Source organism: Xenopus laevis, chromosome 1L, assembly GCF_017654675.1.
Source record: "Xenopus laevis strain J_2021 chromosome 1L, Xenopus_laevis_v10.1, whole genome shotgun sequence".
NCBI lineage: Eukaryota > Metazoa > Chordata > Amphibia > Anura > Pipidae > Xenopus > Xenopus laevis.
The window spans coordinates 186,160,807-186,188,041 of record NC_054371.1 but is presented as its reverse complement, the minus strand read 5'-3'; the positions used below and the strand labels follow the sequence as shown (position 1 = coordinate 186,188,041).

Here is a 27,235-nt window from a genome sequence, read left to right as displayed (position 1 = left end):
CATTCCCAAAAAAAGAAAAAGGCAGAGACACATACTTTTTGCACTTTGTATGGCGATCACATCTTGCAAGGGGAACTGAAATCACACAGGTGGAGAACGCCACATACAGAGCATTGCTGTGTTTGTCAAGCTGCATCCCCAGGATCCTTTTGTCATCTGCACCATCAAAGCTGCACCTACATTCAAAGAACATTATACACATGAATTCAGAATACTGAAGGAACTGCAGTTTAGTATTGTATTTCTTGCTGAATAAAACAAAGAGACTCATGCTGGGTTCAAAACACTGCTCTTGATAAATAAAGCTTAGCATGAGTTCTACCAGCCTTGATATAAAGACACTAAACAATAGCAGAAGGTTTAGTCATTTTACCTGACAATATTACTGCAGAGCAGAGCTACAGAAAATGTAATTAATCTAAATCAAAATGTGGGAGTTAACATATAAAGCAGCAAGGTAAAAAAAAAACTCATTTCAGGCAAAGCAAATAGAATAAACCATAGTGCAAAAGAGAGAAGGGGATCAAGAAAAAACAGCCAGGAACATACTTTTCTGTGTTGTAAACATTCATCTCCTCCAAAAAGAGACTGTCGCTAAGGAAGCCGCTGTATCCGGTTCTTGCCAGAAATTTGAGAACAATGCCTTTCTCTGATCCCAAGAAAACGACTGTATGGTTCTGGTATGGCCCAGCTGCCGTGTCAACTGCTATTTTGGTTAACCGATACCTAGGATAAAAGGCAAATTATTGAGATTAATAAGGCGTTAAGCTTGCGTCTTCTAAAACCAGCAAAGGTTTGCATTACACTCAAGTCAAAGTTGTTTTTGTGCTCGATAGACGGACGTTAAAAATTAGCTGCAATCCATTGAATTCCAAAGAGCAGTTGGCTCTACAACGGGCCTTTGCTTCAACAGGTCATTGAAATATGAGGAAACAAAGAAGCTGTTATGGATAATTAACTATTGCAAATTTGTGAAATGTTATAGCAACTCCAAAGAGATTAAAGAAGTGTAAAATGCAGACAAAGTCTAAATAATTCCCCTTCACACACACACAAAAAAATTATTACATTATAACATTTTATCTGCTTGTAGCAAAAAGAATAAAATAGGAATTCAGCCCAAACTTTGACAAATACTAAAATATGGCCCATCCCAACAATAAAGTCATGTCCCAAAAATGATGAGCCTTAAACTTTCAGTAAGCTGGTATTGCATTTTCAGGTTTATCACTATATTCTAGATTATGTAAAACAGAAACATTATGGGCCATCTCCAAGGTATTTCCATGTGTATAACAGTTCCATGTGCATTTTAGTGAAGACTCCATTTAAAAGGAAATAAATAATAAAGCATGCATAATGTGTCAGCGAGACATTTAACACCTTCTCCCTTAAGCACTGAATTTCAGCTAATAATGGAGGACCTGCCTGATCTCCGTCTACACTGACATCTGGTTTTAGCACAGCTGAAATGACATTTCATATCTTGAAAGCAGCCCTGGGACGTCTGTGGCATCTGCCCTACGCTCTCATCAGTTCACACTGGAGAGGAGCCAAGAACAGCAGAAATGTTTACAGACCTTCAAAGTACCTGCAACATGTTTCTTAACAACAGTGTGTGCTCAGCACTTGGCTTCGGGACATCGCAAGCTGCTTACCTAACCATGGTCCGGAGAAATAAAGGTCTGTTTATTATTGATGGCACAGCCTCGTCCATGAGGGGATGGGTTTTAATGAAATTAAGTGTATCATCAGGAAGTTCATTTGACTTTGTTATTTTTTCTACAGTTGCAGATCCAGCACAGCAGCCTGGCCTAAAAATAAAGGACATTTTTTACAATGCATAAAAGCTTTCCAAAAGGTGAATAACCAGTACAGAGTGTTTGCTTTGCTTAGCACAGAGAATTATGATTCCAACTGTAACAAGACTATGACCTGTATATGTCCCTCTCCCAGAGCTCCAAGCATAAAACAAATGTATTTCCACAACAAGCTGGAATCAACAGCCACTACCAGACACAGATACCTGGGCAGCACTGGGCACAAGGCCATATTATGTCTCTGGGGTAGAATTGCTTTAGTAGACAAGCAGGTTATTTCGTATTTTCCCCTCCATTTAATCGAAAAAAGTATTTTGCATACAAACTTATAACAGAACTTGTGTTGCATTACACAGAGGTCTGGGATTTCACTCAATTATTTTTTAAGGTTTTGTGGATTTGATTGATGTCTGTTCAATATCTACATTCCTACAAACACAAATGAGACTTCAAAAAAAAGAACTGCTCCAGAAAGGAATTTACTTTGTGAAATCAAATCTTGGTTACACTTCAGACTAAGCTACAAGGATAACCAGCAGCAGCAGTATATGGGACTTGAGAAAGGGTAGTATTCCCACCTGCATTGGCAATTATAGTATTGGGGCCTTCTGAATCATTTGTGGTGCTTGCCACTGGTATAGTTGGGAAGCGGCTATGGGTACAGTGGTTGTTTTGATCAGTGCTACATAATGCCTCAGGTCCCATTGTCTTAGGTTAGTGTCATACATTTTCTGTGCCGCCTTCTGTCTATAGAACAGGATCTCCAACCTTATTTACCATTTTTTTATATTTGAAGTTTTTATTATGTTTTCAGATTACATATAATATACATTTTGCAATCATTTTCAAAATCAAAACATTGACCAAAACTTATTTACCATCGAGCCACATTCAAAAGTAAAAAGAATTGGGGAGCAACACAAGCATGAAAATAGTTCAAGCTGGTGCTACATAAAGGCTGTGATTGGGTATTTGGTAGCCCCTATGTGGACTGTAAGCCTACGGAGGCTTTGTTTGGCAGTACACCTGGTTTTTATGGAACCAAAACTTGCCTCCAAGCCAGGAATTGTAAAATAAGCACCTGCTTTGAGGCCACTGAGAGCAACATCCAAGGGGCTGGTAGAAACCATGTTGCTCTGATGGGCAGAACATCAGTCTGTCACACATGGGTCAACTTTTGCCAAAAAAACAGGTAACTTCATTTTCACACCATAATCTGAGAAAAGGTAGCCTTAATTCTACTCCTCGTCATTTAAATGTAAGCGCATGGCAAGACTTTCTCTTGTCCTGCTTCCCCCAATATCATATTGAAGTGGACAATGACTTGTGTATGTACCTTGGCTTCGGCACTCGTTCATCTGGAACCGGGGTCCATGTTGAATCGGGTGACTTCTGCTCCTTGAACCTCCCAGTGAATACACTAGCGATGTCAGCCATATCATAGGCACAAACAGCAGAGCCAGGGATGCTGCAATGTGACATTTCCCAGAAATCATTACTCACTCCATAGTTATTCATACAATTTTTAACTAAAATAGTTTCTGTACTGAAGCTTTCCTGCCAGTGGTGAACTCTATAACCTCTGTCTATTGATAACAGCATTTCCATGTCAAGCAGACAAATGCACCACCAGTTCATCTTCACTTAGCATTAACAGATTCTTCTTATTTAAAAAAAAAAAAAAATGAAATAGCTAATTATAGTGAACTTAAGGAAAGGGGAAACCCCAAAGAAACTCTTTTTCCATACTGATTGCACAGCTTTGGAGTTTTATCATTCCGAAGCGTTGCTCTGTAGAAATTAGCAGCCGATTTCAAACCTTTATTCATAAAATTCCAATTGTGCTTTCCGACTAGGCAACGCTGGACTAAATGTAGCATTGTGCCAGAGATCTTCAATTCAAGAACTATAATGACTACATCACATCACAACTGAATTAGCATTGTCTTACTGGGAAAGTGGCAGAGTCTTAATAAGGGTGATGCAGTCACTGCCACAGCTGCACATTATAAAAATGTATATTGTACCCCTAAAAAAAAGTATATTGTAGCCCTTCCATTGAGCAGTATACAGCCCTAATGATAAGCACAGTACAGGTATAAGATCCATTATCCGGAAACCCCGTATCCAGAAAGCTACAAATTAAGGGAAGGCCATCTCCCATAGACTCCATTTTTAGCCAAATAATTAAAATTTTTTAATTATTTCCTTTTGCTCCGTAATACTAAAACAGTACTTTGTACTTGCTCTAAACTTAAGTTATAATTAATCCTGACTGGAGGAAAACAAATCCTACTCGGTTTATTTATCATTTGATTGATATTTTAGTAGACTTAAGGTATGGAAATCCACATTATGGAAATACCCCTTATACGGAAAACCATAGGTCCTGAGCATTCTGGATAACAGGTCCCATACCAGTTTAGTAATACGAAATAATACAGAAATAGGCAGCCTACTAGAAAACTAGTAAACAAATGTCTGAAAACTAAACCAAATAGTATTAAAATTCACTTTGATCTATTTAGACTATAAATACAATTGGTCCCCTGTATAAGGTCAGGTTAAGACATTTTTCCCTGTTTTATTTATCTCATTCTATGGCTGACAAAAAACAGGCCATGGGATTTAAGTCATCATCATTTAGAAATCTGTTCTTTGCTGCTACACAAACTTTTATCATTCTACAATCTACTGTGTCACCCAGAGCCTAGTGAAGGCAGATCACTAAGTCATTAATGTGTATCAACATATTCATAAGCAGATAGTGTAATGGTGTAAATAATTATTCTAGTCAGGCTTCCATGTGACATTCAGATGAAGTATGAAAAATCAGGAGAGCTCTTTGCCTCATTGCCTCTGAGTAGGGATTTTTCAAGAGTATCCAGCATACAGGGTTTCAGTGCTTTGCTTGAATGCATTGGCCTTTATGATTTGGAATGGTAAACACTTTCTGCCGTTTAAAGCTCTAAGTAATGCCAGTAAACCATGACCACTTTCGTGTCCTACTCAAGTTTCTTCATAAAAGCATTCCAAGGTGAGAGGCTGCAGATAGCTATTGACTGTTTATTTACAGGTCCTCGGGGTAGGGAAAGGTAAGCCATATAGAAATACCGACATGTTTGCTGGTTTTAATAATTTAGAAATTCTATTTTATCCTCCACTGAGCAAAAAGGAATATTTAAGAGACTGGGGGAGTGTAATAAATAATTTTTGAACCTGAAGAATCATACTCCAAAGAAAGTAGAGGGATTTATATGAGTTAAAAATAAACAAAAAAGGAAAATAACTTACTTTCAGAGTCCATATAGCGAACATGACTTAGGGGGTCCGAATTTATCTCAATATTTTCTGCTACAAACTACGATCAAATTTGCTTGGGTTTTTTATGCTTATTTATTATTACATTTTCCCGAAAATTTGCTTCAGATTTTCAAGATTTTTGGGGATTTTTCCTCAGATTTTCTCAATATTTTTGGATTTTTCACCCGAAAACTCAGGTTTCTTATGCTTTTTGTCCGAAAACTGTGGTTATTGCACGAAACCCAGCGCACATCAAAAAATCATTGGGACTTCTCCAATTGACTTATATGCAACCTCAACAGGTCTGAGTGACGGATTTTCAGATTGACTTTTCCATCCTCGGAGTATAATAAATTCCGAAAAATTCATGATTTTTTAAAAGTCAGATTTTATAAAATAAAAAAAATCACAATTTTTCGTGATTTTTGCATTCGGAATTTAGTAAATAACCCCCTTACTGTAACCAAATATATCTAAATTCTAATGAGAGAACAATATGGAGCCCTGCAAACAGCATTCAAGTAGAACTCCAAACCTACACTGAAAGCCTTTGGGGGTTACTAGAAGTTGAACAAGAATTGCAGATGACTTGGTTACATAATTGAGCAAAATAATTAAAATTCCAATAAAAAAAAAAAAAAGTGCAGAAAGGCACATACACCAATTTACCTGTTATATGGTGTTGAAAAAGTAGCCAAGACAACGTCTCGGCCATTGATATGAATGACGTCTGTAACAGCTTGCAAAATGTTGAAATAGAAATGTGAATCCCCAGGAACCGAGCAATTCAATCGAGCTTTTAGGAACGATGTCCACTGTTTTTCGAGAACCCTCTGAGATCCCCCCATGTCATTTTTGCACACCTGGGCGACTCTTGGGAAAACCACCTAGCGAGGGAAGAAAAAAAACAAGGTTTTGTTGTGTCAAGTTAAAAATGCCGGGATGCGCTAGGGGGATACTAAGGCGCCATCATCCTTTAAGAAGAAATGCCAACAAAAGGGAAATTCAGTTTTAGAACCATGTGTTCCAGAAGATAAGAATGTGCCATTTGAAGCAAAGCTATAAATCCCCTTGAAGATCACATGTCTGCAAAATATAAATTAATTTCCAGAACGTCTGCTTAGCTTTCTATTTCCACAGACAAAAGCACATTCGCTATCTCCAACACAGCACAGGGGTAGAAAACTTGCAGCCCTTCCCAGCTGCTGCTGAACTCCAACTGATCCCATTTCTACCTCAGCTGTTGTCACATTTCAACTGATGGCCCTGTCCAGCTGCTGTGTGGTTGAGAATGATGGGTTAGTTAGTTAGTAATCCAATCTATTACTAGGACTATTCTCAGCCACCTAATAGAGCATTTCTGTTTTTTTCCACTTTAAAAATATTTTGTTACTGAGTGGGAAACGAGGTATTCTGGTTGTCAGATACAATACGGCATTATATATCCACCTATGGCAAGAGAAATCCGTAACGTTCGTTCATAAGGGAATCATAGCTCATAGGGAACACAGCGCAATCACCCAACTGGAACTTGTCTTGTACTGGCACCCTACTAAATCTTTGATGTCTAACTAACCGGAAAAACAAGATCCATGTATTGAACTGACATTTCTACAAATTAAAAATTCTGTGTATATCCGAAAGGGATTTATGATGGGAACACGCCACTATGTATAAAAATATCTTCGCAGTAAACACATTCCCAGCTGCCACAGTATTGTTAATGATTTATAGGTTTCTGCATAACAATTCACCATTCTCTATATTATTGAAAGCAAAAAAAAAAGGGATATGGTGTATGCATTTCATTTTATAGCAGAGGTTGCTTAGGGAGTCGTTTGAATGAATAAAACTTAAAGTCTGTTAATAGGTATCACTGGCACCAAAGCTGTCCAGCTCTTTTAGACAATGCCTGGCTATCTAATAATAATCAATTATAAATATACAAATATACTAAAATATAAATCAACACTGCATGCAAAGATAAAGCTGTTCTTGCTTTTCTGGTAGGTTTTGATGACAGAGAGTATGTTAATTATACTGTAATTCTATAAAGTACAGGATGTATTACAAATAATAATTTTATTTCAAGACAACATTTGTGCATAACCATGCTCTAGTTAAACTGCCAGGGGAATACTGACAGTAGTACTGAAACAGATGGATTCATGGAAGCGGTCTATTGTACAGGATTCCTACTTTTTCAAGAGCATTGCAATGTGACCTATAGTAAAATTCTCATTCATGCTGCAAGTACTGAACAATACCCTTCAGGATTTCTAAAGAACACTGGTACAGTGGGGAAGACGTATTCATTAGGGTGGTGCTATACCCAGTTGAAACTGAAGGTGATGACCCCACCCCCCAAACGTGTAAAAAAAAACAACTACTTTTCCCCCTATTGCGGTCAATAGGGTTTTGTTGAGCATTTTTTTTTTCTGTGAAATTTTGCTGCGAATCCATGCCTGGTGAGAAAATTCACTCACTGCTACTAGTGACTGCTAAATTATTACACTTCCCACTGCAACATCTATAGGGAGATATGGGAATTATTATTGGACAACTGCAGATAAATATCCCTGCTATATTTTTGTTAAGAGAAACAACGTGCTCTTCTTTGAACTACACATTAGTTTACATTTTCAAAATTTTAAAAATGCAATAAGATTATCATATTTTTATGCCTTGGGGGAGGGATGGATATATATCAGTTCATAGCTTTAAAAGGAGGAAAAAATATTGCTGCAGAGTAACACATCATTCTTCCATGGCATTCAACACCCCAGTGAGGAATAAATGGGGACTTCAACTCTTGGTAATATCCCACATAAGGGCACTGTATTCAAGACGCATTGCAAAGTTTCAGTATATGCAATGCAATCTTCCCAAAAGGTGGCCTTGTCACAGTGATTAATGGCTCCGATAGCAAGGTCGTTCATTGTTAAAATGACTTAAGAGCAGTAACACAGGTAATTTACGTCCATTTCTATCCTTACCTTCCCCATGCTGTTGTATTCGACTGCAATTTCACGATAGAAGAAGTAGATAAGGTCACCATAATCCACAGCGTGTACAAAGTATGGCTCTGAAAACAAAAGAGACTCAGGATTTATTGCTATGACATATCACGAATACTACTACCGGTCTCCTGGGATGCACTTTACAAGAGGACACAGTAGGACATGCAAGTGACATTGTAGTATAGAGACCTTCATGTTAATTGTGCATCTGTTTTCTTATAATCAAATTAGAACATGTGATCACTCACTTTGGACTGTAGGAGCTCTAGATTTAACAATTGTAGACTAACAATTTCTGTTGACCTATAGTTCTATTGCTTGGCAGCCATGCTATTGCTATTGTAGAACTTTACCCAATTATCCTATGTGGTTGAAAATGGTGGGAATTGTAATTTAATACACATTTTATAATTAGATCCTAATACACCATATTTAACAGTAAGAACAAACTTTAATGTGGGTGATGTGTCATCCTTCATAGGGAGCTCTTTTTCATACTTCCGACAACTTTCCTTAGCACTTAATCAACACAGGAAAGTCACAGTAATTTATCAGAGCCTTAACGGTATCAACCAGTATCTACAGTGGCTTGTGCAAATGATAATACATCAGATTAAGGAAATCATTTGGAGGCCTACCCAGGAAAATGTTGTTCCCCTGACTTTGTAGCTGGCTTATCTTTAAAACAAATTGTATAACGGATTGGCAGAACTTCAAGCAGACATATTATATTTCTTTTAATATTCAATTTAATGTCACCTGATATAATTAATTTTCCACATTTCTAAAGCATAAAATTATCTAGACAAAGTATAAATACCCTGCGATAACATTAATAAGTAAAAATAAACTGTAGACCTGTGCTAACATGCTACAAGCCCAGCATTAAAATGCAATTATTTCCAGTAAATGGAAAAATGGATTCTTGGTTGGAGACGTCACTGGCAGATTTATAATGACAGGATGGAATTGCACATAGGAGAAATTCCTTATATTCGAGAACGAGGGCCACTTTCTTACCTTTCAGCCACTTGGAGTCATATTTGACAGTTCGCAAGGTTGGACCATCCCCCAGACTTCTATAAATGACGGCATCAATTGCAAGGAAATCCGTCACGGTTGCAGAGTAAAGCTTGCCATCTTTGGAGATAACAAGAAACACAACAATCAGTATTGCAGAGTTATTGCTTAATGTAGTCTTTAATAGGTAACCTGTAAAACCCCTTTATAAAGTATAAAATATTTATCATAATTTTAAGGGGGCACAGATCTGATCTATTTATTCTGTAACCTTAACATTTGTGTCCCTGTCTTTGTATAACCATTTAGATGCAATATAATAAAAGTCAGTCCCAGTTCTTGTAACTCATATCACCCAATCAGCAGAAAGCCTTTTCTTGCTTTTCTTCTCTGCTGGTTTCTATGGGTTACTATAAGAACTTTTTACTATAGTGCACAACATAATACAATTTCTCAATCTAGAAAAATGAATGATGTCTTTTGAGGGACATATTTAGAATTCTGTTTATCTGAAAGATAAAAGGATATGGTGATATGGAAAAAGCGGTCATGGCAAAGACCACAGGAAGCAGTATCAGCCCTACATTTTTTTCCTATCTCTTACAAACATAACACCAAACTATGTAGAACTAGAAAACTCTCATTTGAGTCTTGTGTTCAATATGAACTTTCTAATAAGGTTCCAATAATATTCCTAATACATTACATTAGCTTGGAGTGGAATGTTCTCATTGGCTGCATACAAGAAGTTATATATGAATACAGGACTCATGGGTAGCCTATTATAGTTTATATGGTTCAAGGTTGATATTTTTAAAAGAACTCCTGGGAAAATGTATATTTTTATGGAGGTTTACATGCGTATCCTGTTACTATGTGTGTTTTACAATTCACCCGTTTCTCGTTCAGCAGTGCAATCATGTCCGCTTATACTGCACACTTCTTCTTCTAGCTACGTATAGAGAACACAAAGCTATTACTTTATTATCTAAATTCCTTGTATTACCAGGGTAGTAAGTCTAGTTATACAAATTTCTACATTACATTTGCCTATTTATGTAAGATTATAAGGTAAATGTAATTGGGAAGAAACAAGTAGCTCCCTTAAGAACAAACGAGGCCAGGCTTCCTATGGAGTTGTGTCTTATGCTTGATTGTTTCCAGAACAGAAGTTGAAATAGGTCTCTGTTCAACCTGAAAGAGAGGAGCATGCAGCCTGGAGTAATGTTCCCGAACTTCCATGCTAATGAAGATCTTAAAGCAGAAGAAGCATATTTTCTGCACCTTAAGCCTACATATTTGTGACCTTAATTGCACTGTTGAAATTTAAACGGAGCTGCCAGAGATAAAAGGAGAGAAATATTTTAACCTCCCAGAATTTCAGTTCCTGGCAAAATCCAGAAGAGAAACATACAAAAAAAAAAGAAAAAAGCCAACAATCTTGTAAACGATCAGCAATAGCCTTGCAACTTGCACAATTTTGGAACAAAAATATTCCTATGTATAAATTTTTAAAACATATTTATACACAGAGCGAACAAATAGCAGTAGATTAAATATATATAGAACTTTCTAATGCTGCAATGGTTGATTGTGGGGTAGCCTTGAGGTCAGGAGTTCCGGTGGGCTTCAGTTACCCCATTCCAACACTGTGGCTTATTGACATTATTATTATTATTTTATTATTAACATGTATTTATATAGTGCCAACACATTGCGTAGCACTGTAAAGTAAATGTGATTACTTGGAAGTGCTACAGGTTATATCTGACTCCCTATAATTATCCTAAAAGGAGCAGGGGCATGTTTTAAAGCTAGAATCAGGGGGTGGCCTAAATCCATTATTTTTATTAAAATGCACTGGGAATTTAGTCATGGCTACAAAACACCCCACATGATACCCTGTGTGTTTGTACATAGGTATAGAGTAAATGTGTGTGTGTTTGTGTGTAAGGCTTTGTAGATACACATATATATGTGTATTTATTGTATCAATGTGTTTATGTGGTATTTTCGGACAAAAGCAGGAACTTGTGTTGAGTCATGGGAAACTTTCCATTCTCAACATTCTCTCATTTTTTTGCACGTTTTTAAAGGACAGAAATAAGAAACAGCTTTATGTCCTGGCTTCCTCCAAGACTGAAATACCTTTCACACTAGCTAGTGATAAGTCGCTAAATTACATGAGATTTATACCTTTGGGGAATATTCCAGTGTTGGTGGGGAATTACAAACTACACATGCTAGCTGGAGAAGATATAAAGCATTCTAAATCTTGTCAAATAATAGAAGTTTTTATATGGGGGTTTTATAAATGATCTCTAGGGTATAACAACAAATATAATAGTCTAACAACAACCCAGGAGTCCTGTTCAGAAGCAGATGATAACATTTCATCCAGAGACATTGCAGTTGTGTATCATTGCTGTGAAGTGTTAAACTTTCCTTGGTAAATGATACATTACATTTCTGTTAATTTTCTTGTTACAGCCTCTCTCTTTACTGGAGAACATTAAAGTGGATTTGACATCTCCTGAACAAAGATTGCACATGGTCTTATCTGAAGACCGACCCATTCATGTATTCAATGTTGCAGAAATACTTATTTTGAAAGGGCGGTTATGGATTCTTTAATCATAAGCCAACTGTGCCTATGTATATGTGGGTGTATATTTTACACTTTAAGCATTATTTTTTATTATATTTCAGAAAGGACATTTTTAATATCAAAAGAAGCTGCAGAAATGACATTCAAGGAAAGAATAACGGAGTTAGACTCTTGTTTGTACAGAAATAAACATCTGTTTAAATGGCTTAATAAGCAAGGTTGGCTACAGAGTATGAGGCTTTGAAGATGCCTATAGCCCACTGGAAGACCATGGGGTACAGTACATGAAAGCTAAACAAAAGTCTAATTTGTCTTAAGTGCAAAGGGGCGAGTGCAACTTTGCAAAACAAAGCACGACTCAGTATGGGTCAGAAATAGAATATTTTTCAGTAAATGCTGTACCTGCAAACAATGCCACGTTGGCATGCTTTGCATCATATGGGCACCTTGCCATCCCACTTATTTCTTCATCAAGATATTCAAGCGTATCCATCTGAAATAAAACAACAAAGCCATGAAATTATTTGTGCATTTGTAGCCACTGGTTTCAAACAAGTCTTATATGACCCCCTCCAATGCATTGCGGATTGAATGTTGAATAATTGGCGTAGTGGGGCTGTCTTTCCTTCTGCTTTTAAATCATATGAATGCCTTGGTATTTACATAAAAAGACACATGGGTAAAAGTAATAATCAAATCAGCCATTCCTTTGTCACTTTTTCTGATGCACTATGGTAGAGAAGATTATATATTATATCAAATGTTGGCTTTAGCCTTGTGCTCCAAGTACAAGTTATAAAAACAGAAGCACAATATGAACGTTACAAAACAAGACAGAAATATTGTTTCTCATTCTATGCAGTTTTACTACAGTCAACATTTCGTGCTAAATTTGTAATTCAATCAAGAAAAGTCTTGGACAGATATTTATTCTAGTACATTTTGCTTTTGGAGGGTGTATATACTCACAAAAGCACACAAACTTCTTTGCTAGGGTACTTAAACCTTCTCACCACCACTTGCCTGCTACCACAGGGAAAAGGATTATTAAAGGCTTCAGAAGATATCTTATCCATTTATGAGATTGCTTCTGAGCTATGACAGACTACGCGGTCTGTGGTGTCTGGCTTTTTGACAAAAGTTCTCCTCAGCCCACAATGATGCAATAAAAGAGCCTCTATCCAGAGGAACAAACTTGGAACATGACCAGCTAGCAGCCAAGCACTGGATTATTTTTGTTGACATTTGCTCTGTACAATGAATGCTGCCTAGATGTTCCTCTACCAAGAAGCAATTACCATTCAATGAATATGTGTGAGATAAAACTATGATGAGCTTGCTTTGCAGATTTAGTCCTCAACTAAACTGCTTTCCTGTCAAATATGAAAAGAACTATAGAGCTGAATATATATTTATAAATAAATACTCTATATATACGTAAACGTAATAGTTCAAACATGCTCCCTGGGATATTAATTCCCTGCACTATGCAAGAGATGTGATATGCAACCACTGAGACTGTGTCCAAAAACTTTGTGGGATGTGGATGGAATCCAAAAGAAAACTGAGCACTGCAAGGGACATAGATCATCCTAGGCTATTTGGTTAAATTTGAATATAATCCATCTAGCAAAATTATACACCCAATATATATCAAAAACAGCTTCAAGTTAAAAAACCGCAACGCTATACATGGCAGCAATTAACTTTTTAGCTCATAAATTACAGAGCTTTTAGCCTTCGGAAGGGGGGGGGGTGGTCTGTCATCATTTGTTTCCTATCAAGCTTTGTCACTGTCCTGCATCACAGAAAGCAATTACTTTGCTGCAAAATTAAGCTGGGATTTATAGTTCCAGCAGATGACAGTGGGTACACTGTACAAACCAATGGCCATCCACATTTGCATTTTATAGTCCAGTGAGAGGCTCTCTCGGCCATTCAGCATGTCAAAGGTTGATTGAATGCCATCTGTAATGCGAGCAGAACAGACGGGGCAACACCGGCGTCCATGTAAAACTGTGATCTCACATAGCTATCCCACTTGAGGTTCAAATGGCATGGGTAGCAGGTGATGAAATCAGCAGAGGCTAACAGATTGGGGTGAGGAAACATCTGTAGGAAAGAGTGAATTGGATCATTTTTATTCTGTAAAGGAAGCTGCCAAATGGAAAAAAAAATACAACTCTTCTCAAAGACAACACTGTAGCTAGTAAGCAAGGGTTGCCTTCGTGATGCTGGTTAGAAGCATTAATTCTAATATGAATGAAGCAGTGACAAGGGGAGTTAGAACAGTCTCCGCTTGGCACAGGAAAGTGAAAGCCAGCTGCAATCTCTATAGAGCACAGAGAGGGGATGTTCTAACATTTGGTTAGAGATGAGCATACATGAAGAATTTGGAAAGAAGAGAAAGGACAAATACACTATTTTTCCCATAGCAATTTGTTTTAATAACTGGTCAATTTTATGCCTGTTGACTGCAAAGAAATAAGAATGAGACTGAAATGTCCGCTTAGATTGTTGGTGTAGTGCCAATGATATTAGCCTGGATCAATCAGAAACTCTCACTTGCTTATTACTTATTATATATATTGAGCTTTTAGTCTGTGACCAACAGTGGTTTATAAATAAACACAGAGCTTGTAGTCTACACAAAAGTAATATATTATCATAGAAACAGATATGTCCTAAAGCACAAGTTTGGTTTTCAAGGTCTGGAGTGGGAAACAAGATAAACAGGGTGGGAGAATATTCCAGCAATCAAACACAGATGTGCCCGTCAGAGAACATGTTATTCACCTAAAGTTTGCTCAGCTAATTTATCACCCAAAAAAGAAGGCATTTGGTGTGAGATATTGTTCACTGGGCATGGAGATATGTAAGAAGAATTGTCCAAACTAGAGTAAAGGGAGTGAAAGCCGATGAACAGGTGATTGTGTCTATTTTACTGTATATATAACATACATTTGAAAAAGTTTCCATTTTAGGATCCAAATGCTTTTGGGATATTTAAATGAAAACAAGTTATACTCTCCAGCGACGGTTTGCATAAAACAAAGGCACCAATGTAATCTGGGCTATAATCATACATATAGGCATGCAACTTTAAAACAAAATCACTCATATCAATATATAAAGTGAATATAGAGCTCAACAGAAATTTTACATCTCTCTATTCACTTGTATACAATGTCGAGGGATACATTTAAGAAGTGGTGAAAACTCACATTCAACCCCTGATAAATACGGCCCTAAATAAGCCGAGGAGCTTTCCTCTGATGAGCTGGGGCTAGCTCTATTTCAACCTTTTATACATATATCTGTCCAGAAAGTAGTAAGAATAAATTAAAAGGAAATTGGGTGTTAAATACAAATGTTTAAAGAATGGTGGTTTCACTACCCATTGGCTACAAGAAGAAGTACAGTTATCAACTGCTGAATACACAGACATATTTCTGGGCAATGAATGATGGCAGTGGTTTTTGCACTTCTCTTTTGCTTTAATCCTTGAAAATTTCCTAGGAAAAGCAGGGGCAAAAGAATGCTTTGTGTGTCAGAACTGAATGATGATGTATCAGACCATGCAATCCCCTGATTGTACATTCAGTGCCCCATGAAGAATTTCACAAGAAGAATTGAGAATGAGCTGCAATTCTCTCATGGAGAATAGTAATGGGCAAATACATAAAATCCTTTACAGCCGCTAACTGCAGCTGGAAATGTAAACGTCTGTATCTCACTAAAACAGCTATTCAGAATATTATTTAAAGATAATTCAACATAAGTCAGATGTGATGTGGATACAGTTACCAAGCAAACGTACCTTATAGTACCTGCAGGAAGGATTGAAAGCATTAGTTCCACAGACGAATAATGTATCTTCATCCCTCTTTAGCAGGACCTTAATAAAATTGTGGCATTCATCCTGTATGGTAAAGACAGAAAATATAATATTTTCTCATTATCTCATTCAACAATGGAAACACACAAAAATGTATTATTATTCTCTGAGAACTGTCCAACCAATCAAAGTGGTTCTCTAAGTATATCTAAAAAAACAAATCACCTGGGGGGCTGGCCGGGGGGGGGGGGGGGTAGTTTCAACAGACCATACTGTGTTCAGTCTGCAGTCATTCTGACACAGGAAAAAATGTTATCTGCTGATGCCCTTAGCTGAACAATTCATCTGCTGATGTCCCTGGCTTCATGTGAGGATTGTCATTAGCAGAAGTGGAAGGACAAGGAGCAACAGCTTCTGCTTACTTCCTCTCAGATGGCCCAAATGAACACAAAGATACTATACAGCCATCAAATCACAATAAATGATGGTTTGGCTCATGGGCTTAATGCCGGCTCAGCAGCCAATGGATGACCATTTTACAGTGGCACTAACTGCAGAGAGCCTGCACAAATAATATTTGTGGACTGTTTTAAGAATACAGCACCCTTCTGATGCTGGGGCTAATTACAACAAAACTTGATATTTGCCAAAATTCTTAAATGTTTTCAATAATTCTTGTGGGCAGCGCTGAAGTGCTTAGCGAAAACGGGTACTGACTGTGGAGGAGGGGCCTGGTCTGAAGTGGATCTCTGCTGCCCACTTCCGCCGCAAGTGACATCATCATGCAAGTGCGCATGCGCCTTTCAATAAGAACAGCCCCTCCTCCACGGCTCACTCTTCATGCCCAGCATGGCTACAGGCGCAATCCCCTCCTGCCCACCCAGGTAAAGTGTTACGAGTTATTTATTTAAAAAAAACAAAAAAACTACTCCCGAGTGCAGTTTTATCTACTGTAAGGTTTTTTGTGAGTGTATTTGTCACAGCATTGATCCTTTGCCTGTTATGGTATCAAGGGGATATTACATGCACACGCAGTGGCCGGCATTGGGGGTAAGATATACAGTTTATTACTATGCTATAAGTGTTTTTGGATTTGGCAAGGATCTGGTGAGATACGATATCAATATAAATAAAACTGTGGCCGACCTTCACCCACACTCCCATATCAGAGCATTTATTTATGACCATAGGGGGCAACGGGTATTGCAAAAGGTGGTTGCATGGCGTAAGGGTAGGGAGCTAGATACATAACCATCTCCACAGTCTTGTGTTTGCAACAGGCCACCTGGTTTGCCCATGCCCACCCATGTGCTTTTGCCCACAGCTACAGTGGGCAGAGAGGCATACCAGGTAGTATGAAACAGCTCACTTAAAAAATATAACCAAACTTAAAAACAACTTTTTAAATCAAACTGAGCTTATTCGAAGCATAATCAAGTCCAAATGTATCTTTAGGCTATGGACACACAGGCTGTTTTCAGAGGCTGATCAGTGGCTGTTTTCAGCCTGAGTAATTGTGCCAGGTTAGAGAAGCCCTGCTCCATTAATTTGAATCTGATCAGCCTATGTGAGGTCACACACAGGCAGAGGTCAGCTCAATTAAGCAGGCTGAAAACAGCCTCTGACAACAGCCTGTGTGTCCATAGCCTTAAACTCGATAGCTATCCCTAATGGTATATATGATCCACATTAAAGCCTGATCTTTATCAGTAAGCAACTGTTCTCCAATTTAGAGACGTAGATGAGTTAATTGAAAAGGCAATTACTACTGATGCAGTAAGTGCCACAATCCATAGCATATCACACAGCTACCACAGATAACCATCAAAAATCTAAGCCCTAGTGGCAGCAGAAGTGACGGAAATTGCCTACCTTATGCTTCCCCTTCATTCTGCAGGTGTCTACATCAGACTGTTTAGATTTCCATGTCAGTTTCTGCAAAGATCAGGGTGAAAAAATCAATTAGAGCCCCTGAGGTTCCACCGCTTTCGATTTTTAATGTCAGAGTTGAATTGAGGAGACAAGCTGCAGGACATGTGTTATTGAATACATCTGGGCTCCTTATGATTAATTGTCATTCATATTAAGCATCATACATCATGTTTTAAATGTCTTAAATGCCCTCTATGGCATATCTAAGGCTTATTTTCAATTCAGTCTTACACTCTCTTCCTCGTTCTAATGGAGACACAAACCTGTAGGCATGCATATAAAATACAGATAAAGCATCAAACAAAGTCGGCAGCATGTTATTGTGTGTCAAGAACACGAGCATAGAAATAAAAAAGTATGTGAGGTCCATACCCTAAACGGTTTAGAATCTAGATAGAAAAGATAAATGTATAATTGATTATGCAGCTACGAGGCAGTCATTTCTGTAACATTAACAGTAAGCCCCAAAAAGCTGAACTTTAGGCTAAGAGATGCAGATATAATTCTCTCTACTACATATGACTGTTTAGACCACCCAGCTATAAAAGAGATAAAGAACTTTATACAAATTTTAGAAGGACAGCCAAATTAATAAAGGGAACAGATAATCTAAGTTGCCGATAATGGCTTGCCAAAAAGGTGCCTAAGGGGGCAATATTTGCATTTAATGTCCGCCCCATTTGCACTTATGCTAACCTTGTTTACTAAATACATGCCATGGGCTCTATGTAACATAGAGACAACCTCTACCCCAGGCCAGTAGCCAAGGCAGCCAGTAAAACAGTTGTTTTTATTAAAACTGTATTCGATCAGTAAATGCTTACTATTGACTGCTTTCTCTGGGTTATTCCATGGGCGATTTGAGCTTGGATTTTTATTTCCATAAGTCATTATTAAAACATACTTTACTAAATGTGATAGGAACTGGAAGAGTTCTACAGCAAAGAAAACCCACACTGTCTTATACTTAATCTGCCCAAGATTTTTTTATTCTATATTCATATAAATAATTCTGACCCATAAGTGCAGCTGTATATCACGATGCTGCTGTGAATATGTTACTCCATATTAACCACACTCTTTCTCTGCAGCAGGTCAGATTTTCTTCACTTCTATAGTCATTGATAGGGGAGAAGAAGTATTTAATTTGCTAAATGAGTGATTCCTTATTAAACATGTTTACAGCCTGACAGAATGCAATATTTCAGCTGGTATGCTTAGGTGTTCAAATGCTGAAGCTCTGCAATTATATACATGGCTCTCTAAAAGCCATTTGATAGATAATCCTGCTGGGGATTCTGAAACATTTTGTTAAGGACTGCATTTTGCACTGGATGAACCCGACATTAGAAATGAAGGTGGAATAAACTGTTATTTTCTGTTTCCAAATCAGCTTTGTCATCATAACGTCTGACAGGAGGCAATAAGAATAACCTGCCTTGCTCAAGCAGAAAAGAACAGGACTTACTTTGCTGAAAAAGATTTCCTCGGCATATGGCGTCTCCAAGTCGACTGTGTAGATGTGGTCCCTAAAAAAAAAGAAAGTAGTAAAATGAGGAATGATTACGGTCTCATTTCAGCAATTGAATGATGGTTCTTGCTTGGGGGGAAGCAAATTATGTGTAACAGGCAGATATATGATGGAATCAGTGCAACATGGTCCCTGGTGACCCCCTCAAGGTTATAACAATGAAGTTGCTATTATGGTACCTTAGACTCTGATTAAGCAGAGGACTTGTGAACATGTTCCAGTGCTAACTCCCTAGGACCCCAGAGATGCTAACCACTGTGCCAATGTGAGATACATAATGATTCACATAATATATAACTAGGGGCAACAGTGTTCTTTTGTACTTGTACCAATATCGTTACATTAATATTAACATGTATTTATTAAAAACACCATATTTTGAAGCATTGTACAATAAATGGGTGTATACGTTAAATGGGTGGTTCATCTTTAAGATAACTTTTAGTATGTTATAGAACGGCTAATTCTAGGCAACTTTTCTTTTCTTTTTTTTTTAATTATTTGCCTTCCTCTTCTGACTCTTTTTAGCTTTTCAGACCCCATCTAAAAACAAATGCTCAGTAAGGCTACAAATGTATTGTTATTGCTACTTTTTATTACTCATCTTTCTATTTAGGCCTCTCCTATTCATATTCCAGTCTCTTATTCAAATCAGTGTATGGTTGCTAAGGTAATGTGAACCCTAGCAACTGTGAATCCTAGAAACTGCAAACTGGAGAGCAGCTGAATAAAAAGCTAAATAAGTCAAAAAAGCACAAATTAAAAAAAAAAAAAAAATGAAAACCCAACTGCAAATTGTCTCAGAATATCTCTCTAAATAATACCAAAAGTGAATTTCATGAAGAGGTAGAGGACCCTGTCCAAAAGAGCTTACAGTTAGTTACATAGTTTACTTGGTTTAAAAAAAAAAGTCCATCAAGTTCAACCCCTTCTAATGACCCCGGTGCCTATATACTATATATATATATATATATATATATATATATATATATATATATATATATATATATCCTTTGTGAAAGATTCGGCCGAATACCGAACCGAATCCTAATATTAGGATTCGGTTCGGCCGGGCAGAAGGATTCGGCCGAATCCGAATCCTGCTGAAAAAGGCTGAATCCTGGCCGAATCCCGAACCGAATCCTGGATTTGGTGCATCCCTAATATATATGTATATATATTATAATATCTATATTTAAATATACACACACACATATAACCTTATTACCTATGTATGTGTGTATATAAAATAATTATATATAATTCAGTTCTAATCAATCAAATGTACAGGTTAGAAGTTGACACCCAACTTATTTACATAGGTCATGTTTCCCTGTAGAAGCAGCACCGAAAATAAAAAAGTACATTGAATAAACAATGGCAATTTCAACTGTTTATATCAAGAATAAAGATGGCACATGAGCCTTACAGCGTGTTCCTTGCCTTTTTTAAATAATGAAATACAACTCCACATAGGACAGAGGAGCTGCCCAATTTATTGCTGGACCCTGCAAGCCTTCTGTCAGGACCAATAAACAACCCGACTGCTGTACAGAACTAGTAGAGGATATGAGAGGAGAATGTTGGCAGCAGTTTCCAGCCTTCTCTTTTTATCACACTTTGATGCTCCATTAGTTTGTACAAATGTACTCGAGCTAAAAGTGAACATTACTTGACTACATTTACCTTCCTGCTTTGCTGTGAGAGCCAGGCTCTCTTTACAACTGTCTGTTAATGTCCCTCTGGAGAGGAGAAGGAGAGTCTCAGGTGCAGGCCTATATTTAACACTCCCGGCAGTGTGAAAAGTACACAGGGGCATTTTTGTCTGGGAGGCACAGACAGGGGAAAAATAACGTTTTGTTGCTAATTGTGAACGAACACTAAAACCAGCAGTGCATATAGTAGCAGCTATTTGCAGTTGCTCTGGGTACATTAACAGGACACATGAACGTGCTCCTTAAAGAGGCACATGAACAGATGTCCAAAAAAATAATTTATTCCCCAGGAAGGAAAGAACATATGGCAAAGGGAGTGGCACCAATGAAGTAGAAAAAGTACACTATACTGACTTCATTTTAGATGCACAGTTATTAATACCAGCACGGTGAGAAAAGGAACAGTAGATATGTTGTTCCGGTGATTTAAAAGCCTGATGGCTGGATAGATATGGCTGCAGATATGTGGTATGTTTCATTGATCAACCTCTTTGGTCTCTAAATAGTGGGCACAGCTAATGGCAAGACAAACTGACACCAACTGATTGCTTTGCTCATTATCTATTTAATGTGTTTATTAAAAATGTATCAATGGTGTTCATTAAAAGTAAGAATCACGCAGGCAACATCTGTTGCCCATCTATAGCTCAACTGAAGGCTCAATACAACTGGCTGCTTGGCACATTATGTGTCATCCTGCAGGGCTGGTTTCAATTACCACCGTCTTATATCTTTCTAGGGACAAACTCTCAATATCCGACCTTATATAGGCTATTGACATGGTTCACCAACTTTTAGTATATTATAGAATGGCTAATTCATTTTTTCATAAGTTTATTTCTTCTTCTGTCTATTTCCAGCTTTCAAATGGAGGTCACTGACCCCATCTAAAAACAAATGCTCTATGATCCTAAAGCATTATTGTAATTGCTACTTTTTATTACGCATCTTTCTATTCAGGCCCTCTCTCCTATTCATATTCCAGGATCGTATTCAAATCAATGAATGGTTGCTAAGGAAATTCAGACTCTCGCAACCAGATCTCTGAGTATACAAAGTGCAGAGCTGCTGAATTAAAAGCTTAAAAAACGCCAAAACCCCAAATAATAAAAAAATGAAAAACAGTTGCAAATTGACTCCTGATATCACTCTCTACCTGATACTTAAATATAATTTAAGGTCCCTTTACCAGAATTCATAACCAACACAAAAATATAGAGCAAGGGTTGTAAAATTTAGATCCTCAGAATTACAACTTACAGCACTTAATGGAAACAGTTGTACAACTGAAGGGCTAAATAACTCAAAAAACACAAATAATAAAAAATTAAAACCAATTACAAATTTTCTGAGAATATCACACTCTACATCAACTATGGGGGTTATTTACTAAACTCCGAATGACAGTAAAATCCGCATTTTTAGCGGAAAAAAAGGGTTAATTCAAACATTAAACAACAACTCAGCCATTTATATTGTGCATACAATGCCAAAGCAACTGGAAACGAGTTAGGGTTTCCAACTTCTATTTACTGCTTGTGGCTAAATTCTTTTGTAATTAGGGTTCCGTTGTCTGCCAAATGCGGCAATATGGAGTGTTCTGGCTTCACTAAAGAAAAGAACTTCTGTTTGCAGCCTTGGAGCTGGATGCTGCAGTTCACTTTAATGGCGAAACCGCAGTCAGGGTCATTAGAAGAATAATATTAGCTTTCAGCTTAATTTGCTGTGTCCACTTTGCTCTGTTGCAGGAACTACATAATCAGGGAGAAATCCTTTCGGCTAAATGCTATGAAGAAAATGCTAGCAACTGTTGTCTGGCCACAATGGTAAGTTTTTGGTCATCATATTTGCAAGTGATCACAGATTGTAAGTGAATATTTGAGGAATCTGTCTAAATATGTTGTTGCTTAATAAATGGTTATATGCTCAGTTTTGCAGGGGGCACTTGAGGTCGAGTACCTGGTGAGTTCCACGGATCACAGTCAGATAATATTGTAAAGAAACTGTAGCTACAATGTAAGCCTTATAGTGACAAAACTACTGGTTTGTGGCAAGATAGACTAGAGTTTTAAAGGGGTTGTTCACCTTTAAATTAACTTTTAGTATCATATAGGCAATTTGAAATTGGTTTAAGTTTTTTAGCTTTTTATTCAACAGCTCTCCAATTTGTCATTTCAGCAATCTGGTTGCTAGGGTCCAAATTACTCCAGCACTCATGAATTCATTTGAATAAGAGACTGAAATATGAATGGGAGATAAATAGAGAAAGTAATAAAAAGTAGCAGTAAATATACATGTGTATCCTCACAGAACATTTGTTTTGTAGATGGATTCAGTGACCCCCATTTGAAAGCTGGAAAGAGTCAAAGGAAGATGAAATAATTAAAAGAAATTTAAAAAAAAAGAAAAAATGAAGGCCAATTGAAAAGTTGCTTAGAACTGGCCTTTCTATAATATGCTAAAAGTTAACTTAAAGGAAATGTTCAGTGTAAAAATAAAAATTGGATAAATAGATAGGCTGTGCAAAATAAAAAAATGTTTCTAATATAGTTAAATGTAATGTATAAAGGCTGGAGTGACTGGATGTCTAACATAACAGAACACTATTTCCTGAGTTGCAGCTCTCTTGCTTTCCACTGATTGGTTACCAAGCAGTAACCAATCAGTGACTTGATGGGGAGCAACATATCTGTTGCTTTTGAATCTGAGGTGAATGCTAAGGATCAATTGCAAACTCACTGAACAGTTATGTCCCTTATGGACCCCTTTCAAGTCACGAGTAACGAGTTATAGAGCTGAAAAGCAGGAAGTAATGTTCTGGCTATTAAATATATTAGAAACATTTTTTATTTTGCACAGACTATCTATTTACCCAATTTTTATTTTCACACTGAACTGTTCTTTAAAAGTGAAGCACCCATTTAACTTGCTCCGGAGGCTTCTGCTTCGGCAGCTCCAGCACAGAAGGTCTAGCATTGACCTTCTCCAGCACATTGCACAAACAAGTACAATTAGAATAAGCAGCACATAAATAAACCTCTTAAAATAGATGTGAATTCCCCGAGAAATGAATTGACAATACTTTCTTGAGAAGAACAGGTGTCACCAGATCCTAAATCTTTAAATGCACGCTATGCTATCACCAATTCCTAGGTGAAACCCTGTAATGAAAATCCCATTATGAAACGAAATTGTGAATATGGAGGCTAACAGTAATACAATTGCTTCTTCAGTTCTTTTGAGTGGGTCACTGTGTTACTGAATGGAAGTAGGAAATGAAAACCACAGCCCTTTTTTTCACAGGGAACAATCAGACTTTGTTATTCTCCAAAAAAAAAAAAACAAGCAAGTTCCATAAATTCTATGTTCCAAACCGACTTTTAATTCCATTGCATTAGCACAAAGTAAACGTCTCTGCTTCTCACACCTTTAGCCAGCAGTAATGGATTTTGTTTCCATGACATAATTGTGAGCAGGGAGGCTATTTGAATAATGCCACTGGCTGTTCGTGACCCATGGCCACCCAAACATTGTATGTCAACAGGAGTCCACAATGGCAGCTGCTGAATGAACAGCTTGGTGGACTGCGAAAAGGATGTGAATCTTTTGACATGGGTTCACCCAGCACAGTGGGAAAACATTCCGGCTTTGGGTCAGGTGCATGCCTAAACATTTGAGGACTTCCTTAGGGTTAACCCTTTATTACTGAAAAATATATCTGAACAATGTAATGCATGTCAACAAGTAAAACAGTCCATACTTGAAGTTCTACAAGGCAATATTTTTTCTCCATAAACAACAACAGTCGTGACTTTCATATGTTTGTTTGTTTGTAGAATAAGCCCCCCCAGTTACAAATTAAGATATGATAAGCATTCTTTTTCTCTGCAGAGTACAGGTATGGGACCTGTTATCCTGAATGCTCGGGACTTGGGGTTTTCGGATTATGGAATTTTTCTATAATATGGATCTCCATACCTTAAAGGGATTCTGTCATGATTTTTATGATGTTTTTATTTCTAAATTACAAGGTTTACACTGAAAATAATTAACTCGTATTAAATTTCCTTCCTGAACCAGCAAGTGTATTTTTTTTAGTTTGTAATATTGGTGTGTAGGCGCCATCTCAGGTCATTTTGCCTGGTCATGTGCTTTCAGAAAGATGCAGCACTTTAGGATGGAACTGCTTTCTGGCAGGCTGTTGTTTCTCCTACTCAGTGTAACTGAATGTGTTGCAGTGGGACCTGGATTTTACTATTGAGTGCTGTTCTTAGATCTACCAGGCAGCTGTTATCTTGTGTTAGGGAGCTGCTATCTGGTTACCTTCCCATTGTTCTGTTGTTAGGCTGCTGGGGGAGAAGGGAAGGGGGATATCACTCCACCCTTGCAATACAGCAGTAAAGAGTGACTTAAGTTTATCAGAGCACAAGTCACATGACTCGGGGCAGCTGGGAAACTGACAGTATATCTAGCCTCATGTCAGATTTCAAAATTAAATATACATTTTTTTTGAGAAATGGATTTCAGTGCAGAATTCTGCTGGAGAAGCACTTTTAACTGATGCGTTTTGAAAAAACTGTTTTTTCCCCATTACACTATCCCTTTAAGTCTACTAAAAAAAACTACTTAAACCCAACCTGAACTTAGTTTGGATCAAGTACAAGGTAACGTTTTACTATTACAGAGAAAAAGGGGGAAAAACATTTAAATTTTAATTATTTGATTAAAATAGAATCTATGGGAGATGGCCTTCCCGTAAGTTGGAGCTTTCTGGATAATGGATCTAACCTATGGATGATCACCCTTCAATTAACCGGTTTAGGGCTCTTACACATGGGCATTTTTTTATTGGTTTGATGCATGTTTCAGAGAACCTAAATGCATTAGCTAACCAATTCCATTATATTCTGCCTTTTACTCAAGAGCATTGAGAGATGCTCACGTTTCATGGCATTTTTTTTTTTTAGACAGAGCATACTGTATTTGCTTGCACAGGACATGCATTCAAAAACCAGTAGAATAGAGAATTAAATGCATTTAAACGCACAAATGCAATTTAAGCATTTTTATGTTCTCATCATGCCTTTAAAAAATGCCTGTGTAAGAAGTCTTATTAGACTACATGTGGGAAATCAGAGGATGCTTCTCATTGTACAGAGCTGCAGCTTATGTTGGCACTTTATAAGTAGTTAATAAATGAAAAACAGCAGGAAACCAAAAACAGCAGGAAACCACCAACCTAGCGGCTATGTAGAGAGTCCGGTTCATTATCATGATCTGCTGGATGTCCATCTTATGCTTCTGTGTGCTGTTTCGTCCTGGTTTATGCCCCACAAATATCGGATACTGTTTTGTGTCTGGTTTTAGAAAACAAGAGATAAAAGGGAAAAAGAAAATTGAAAAATGAGAAGCTACACGCTAAAATATACAGCGCTATGACTAAAGGACACCATCTTTCCTGGTGTTTCTTTGAAGCCTAACAATGAATTTATCACATAATTGGAAATTCAAGAAACTGAGGCCTTGAGAGAACAATACTTCCCCAAATAGTTCTTGCTTTCAGGCAGTGTCTTTTCACTCCAGGTTCCTTTTATTCATGGCAAATTTTGAAGTGGCTTAAGGGCCTCTGGGATCATCTTTCTCCTGAGCATTTTCCTCTGTTGCTCAAGATTTATTGTTAGAAATTTGAGACTGATCAGTTGTTAGATTGCATGCATTGAACTATGCATGGATAGGAAACCTTGATATATACATTTTTTCACAGGGCTTAGAAGTAGGGTTCTTATCCATTTACTTTTCTTTGAGACTTGTCATTGATCAGTTATGAATTTAAAAAAAAAAAAGGCATACTCCAATGTCTGACAGATGAAGAGTTCAGAGAGGAAATGGCTATGCAAAGCAAAGTAAGCATTCTTACATTTCACAAGGTAATTTGGTCACCACAGGCAAGGGTTTCACGTTAAAAAGGGATAGCATTGACATTCTGCTCTATTGGGGCATTGTATTGGCAATGGCAAAAATTTCAGCCATCTAGCAAATTAAATGCTTGCTGATCAGTAAATGTTACCTGCCAATTGGTTGCTATGGGTAAAGAGACCTGTAGCAAACTTGGCACCTTTATTATTACCCATTATTATTAAGCAAAAATCAACAAAAAGGAATAAATAAAACAGAATATAAAAATTTAAATACAGGTATGGGACTTTTTATCCTGAATGCTTGGGACCTGGGGTTTTCCAGATAAGGGATCTTTCCATAATTTGGTTCTCAATATGTTAAGGTTTACAGATTTTTGGGGTTCAAACCCTTTTTTTTTGCTCAGGGGAGCAAAGAGCAATAACACTAAACTTTAATCACTGCTTAAACTGAATCATAGCCTGAGCAACATGTTTCAGGCTTCCCGGGTGCTTTTTCAAGTGCTCTAAAGTATAACAATATAACAAATAGT

At 37.4% G+C, this 27,235-nt stretch overlaps 1 protein-coding gene across 5 annotated transcripts in view; it reads right to left on the bottom strand.

Moving 5' to 3' along the window:
• Positions 1–27,235, bottom strand: part of sema6a.L (semaphorin 6A L homeolog) — a 134,088-nt gene that overhangs the window by 53,579 nt on the left and 53,274 nt on the right. For all 5 annotated transcript variants that reach the window (XM_041568310.1, XM_041568308.1, XM_041568307.1 and 2 more), the window contains 12 exons: positions 26,027–26,144; positions 19,010–19,070; positions 17,482–17,544; positions 15,592–15,693; positions 12,174–12,264; positions 9,164–9,283; positions 8,120–8,208; positions 5,793–6,010; positions 3,157–3,288; positions 1,659–1,814; positions 550–726; positions 36–176 (listed from right to left, as the gene is read on the bottom strand). In XM_041568310.1, coding sequence (XP_041424244.1) covers positions 36–176; positions 550–726; positions 1,659–1,814; positions 3,157–3,288; positions 5,793–6,010; positions 8,120–8,208; positions 9,164–9,283; positions 12,174–12,264; positions 15,592–15,693; positions 17,482–17,544; positions 19,010–19,070; positions 26,027–26,144 — 1,468 coding nt within the window. The remainder of the gene's footprint in view (positions 1–35; positions 177–549; positions 727–1,658; positions 1,815–3,156; positions 3,289–5,792; positions 6,011–8,119; positions 8,209–9,163; positions 9,284–12,173; positions 12,265–15,591; positions 15,694–17,481; positions 17,545–19,009; positions 19,071–26,026; positions 26,145–27,235) is intronic.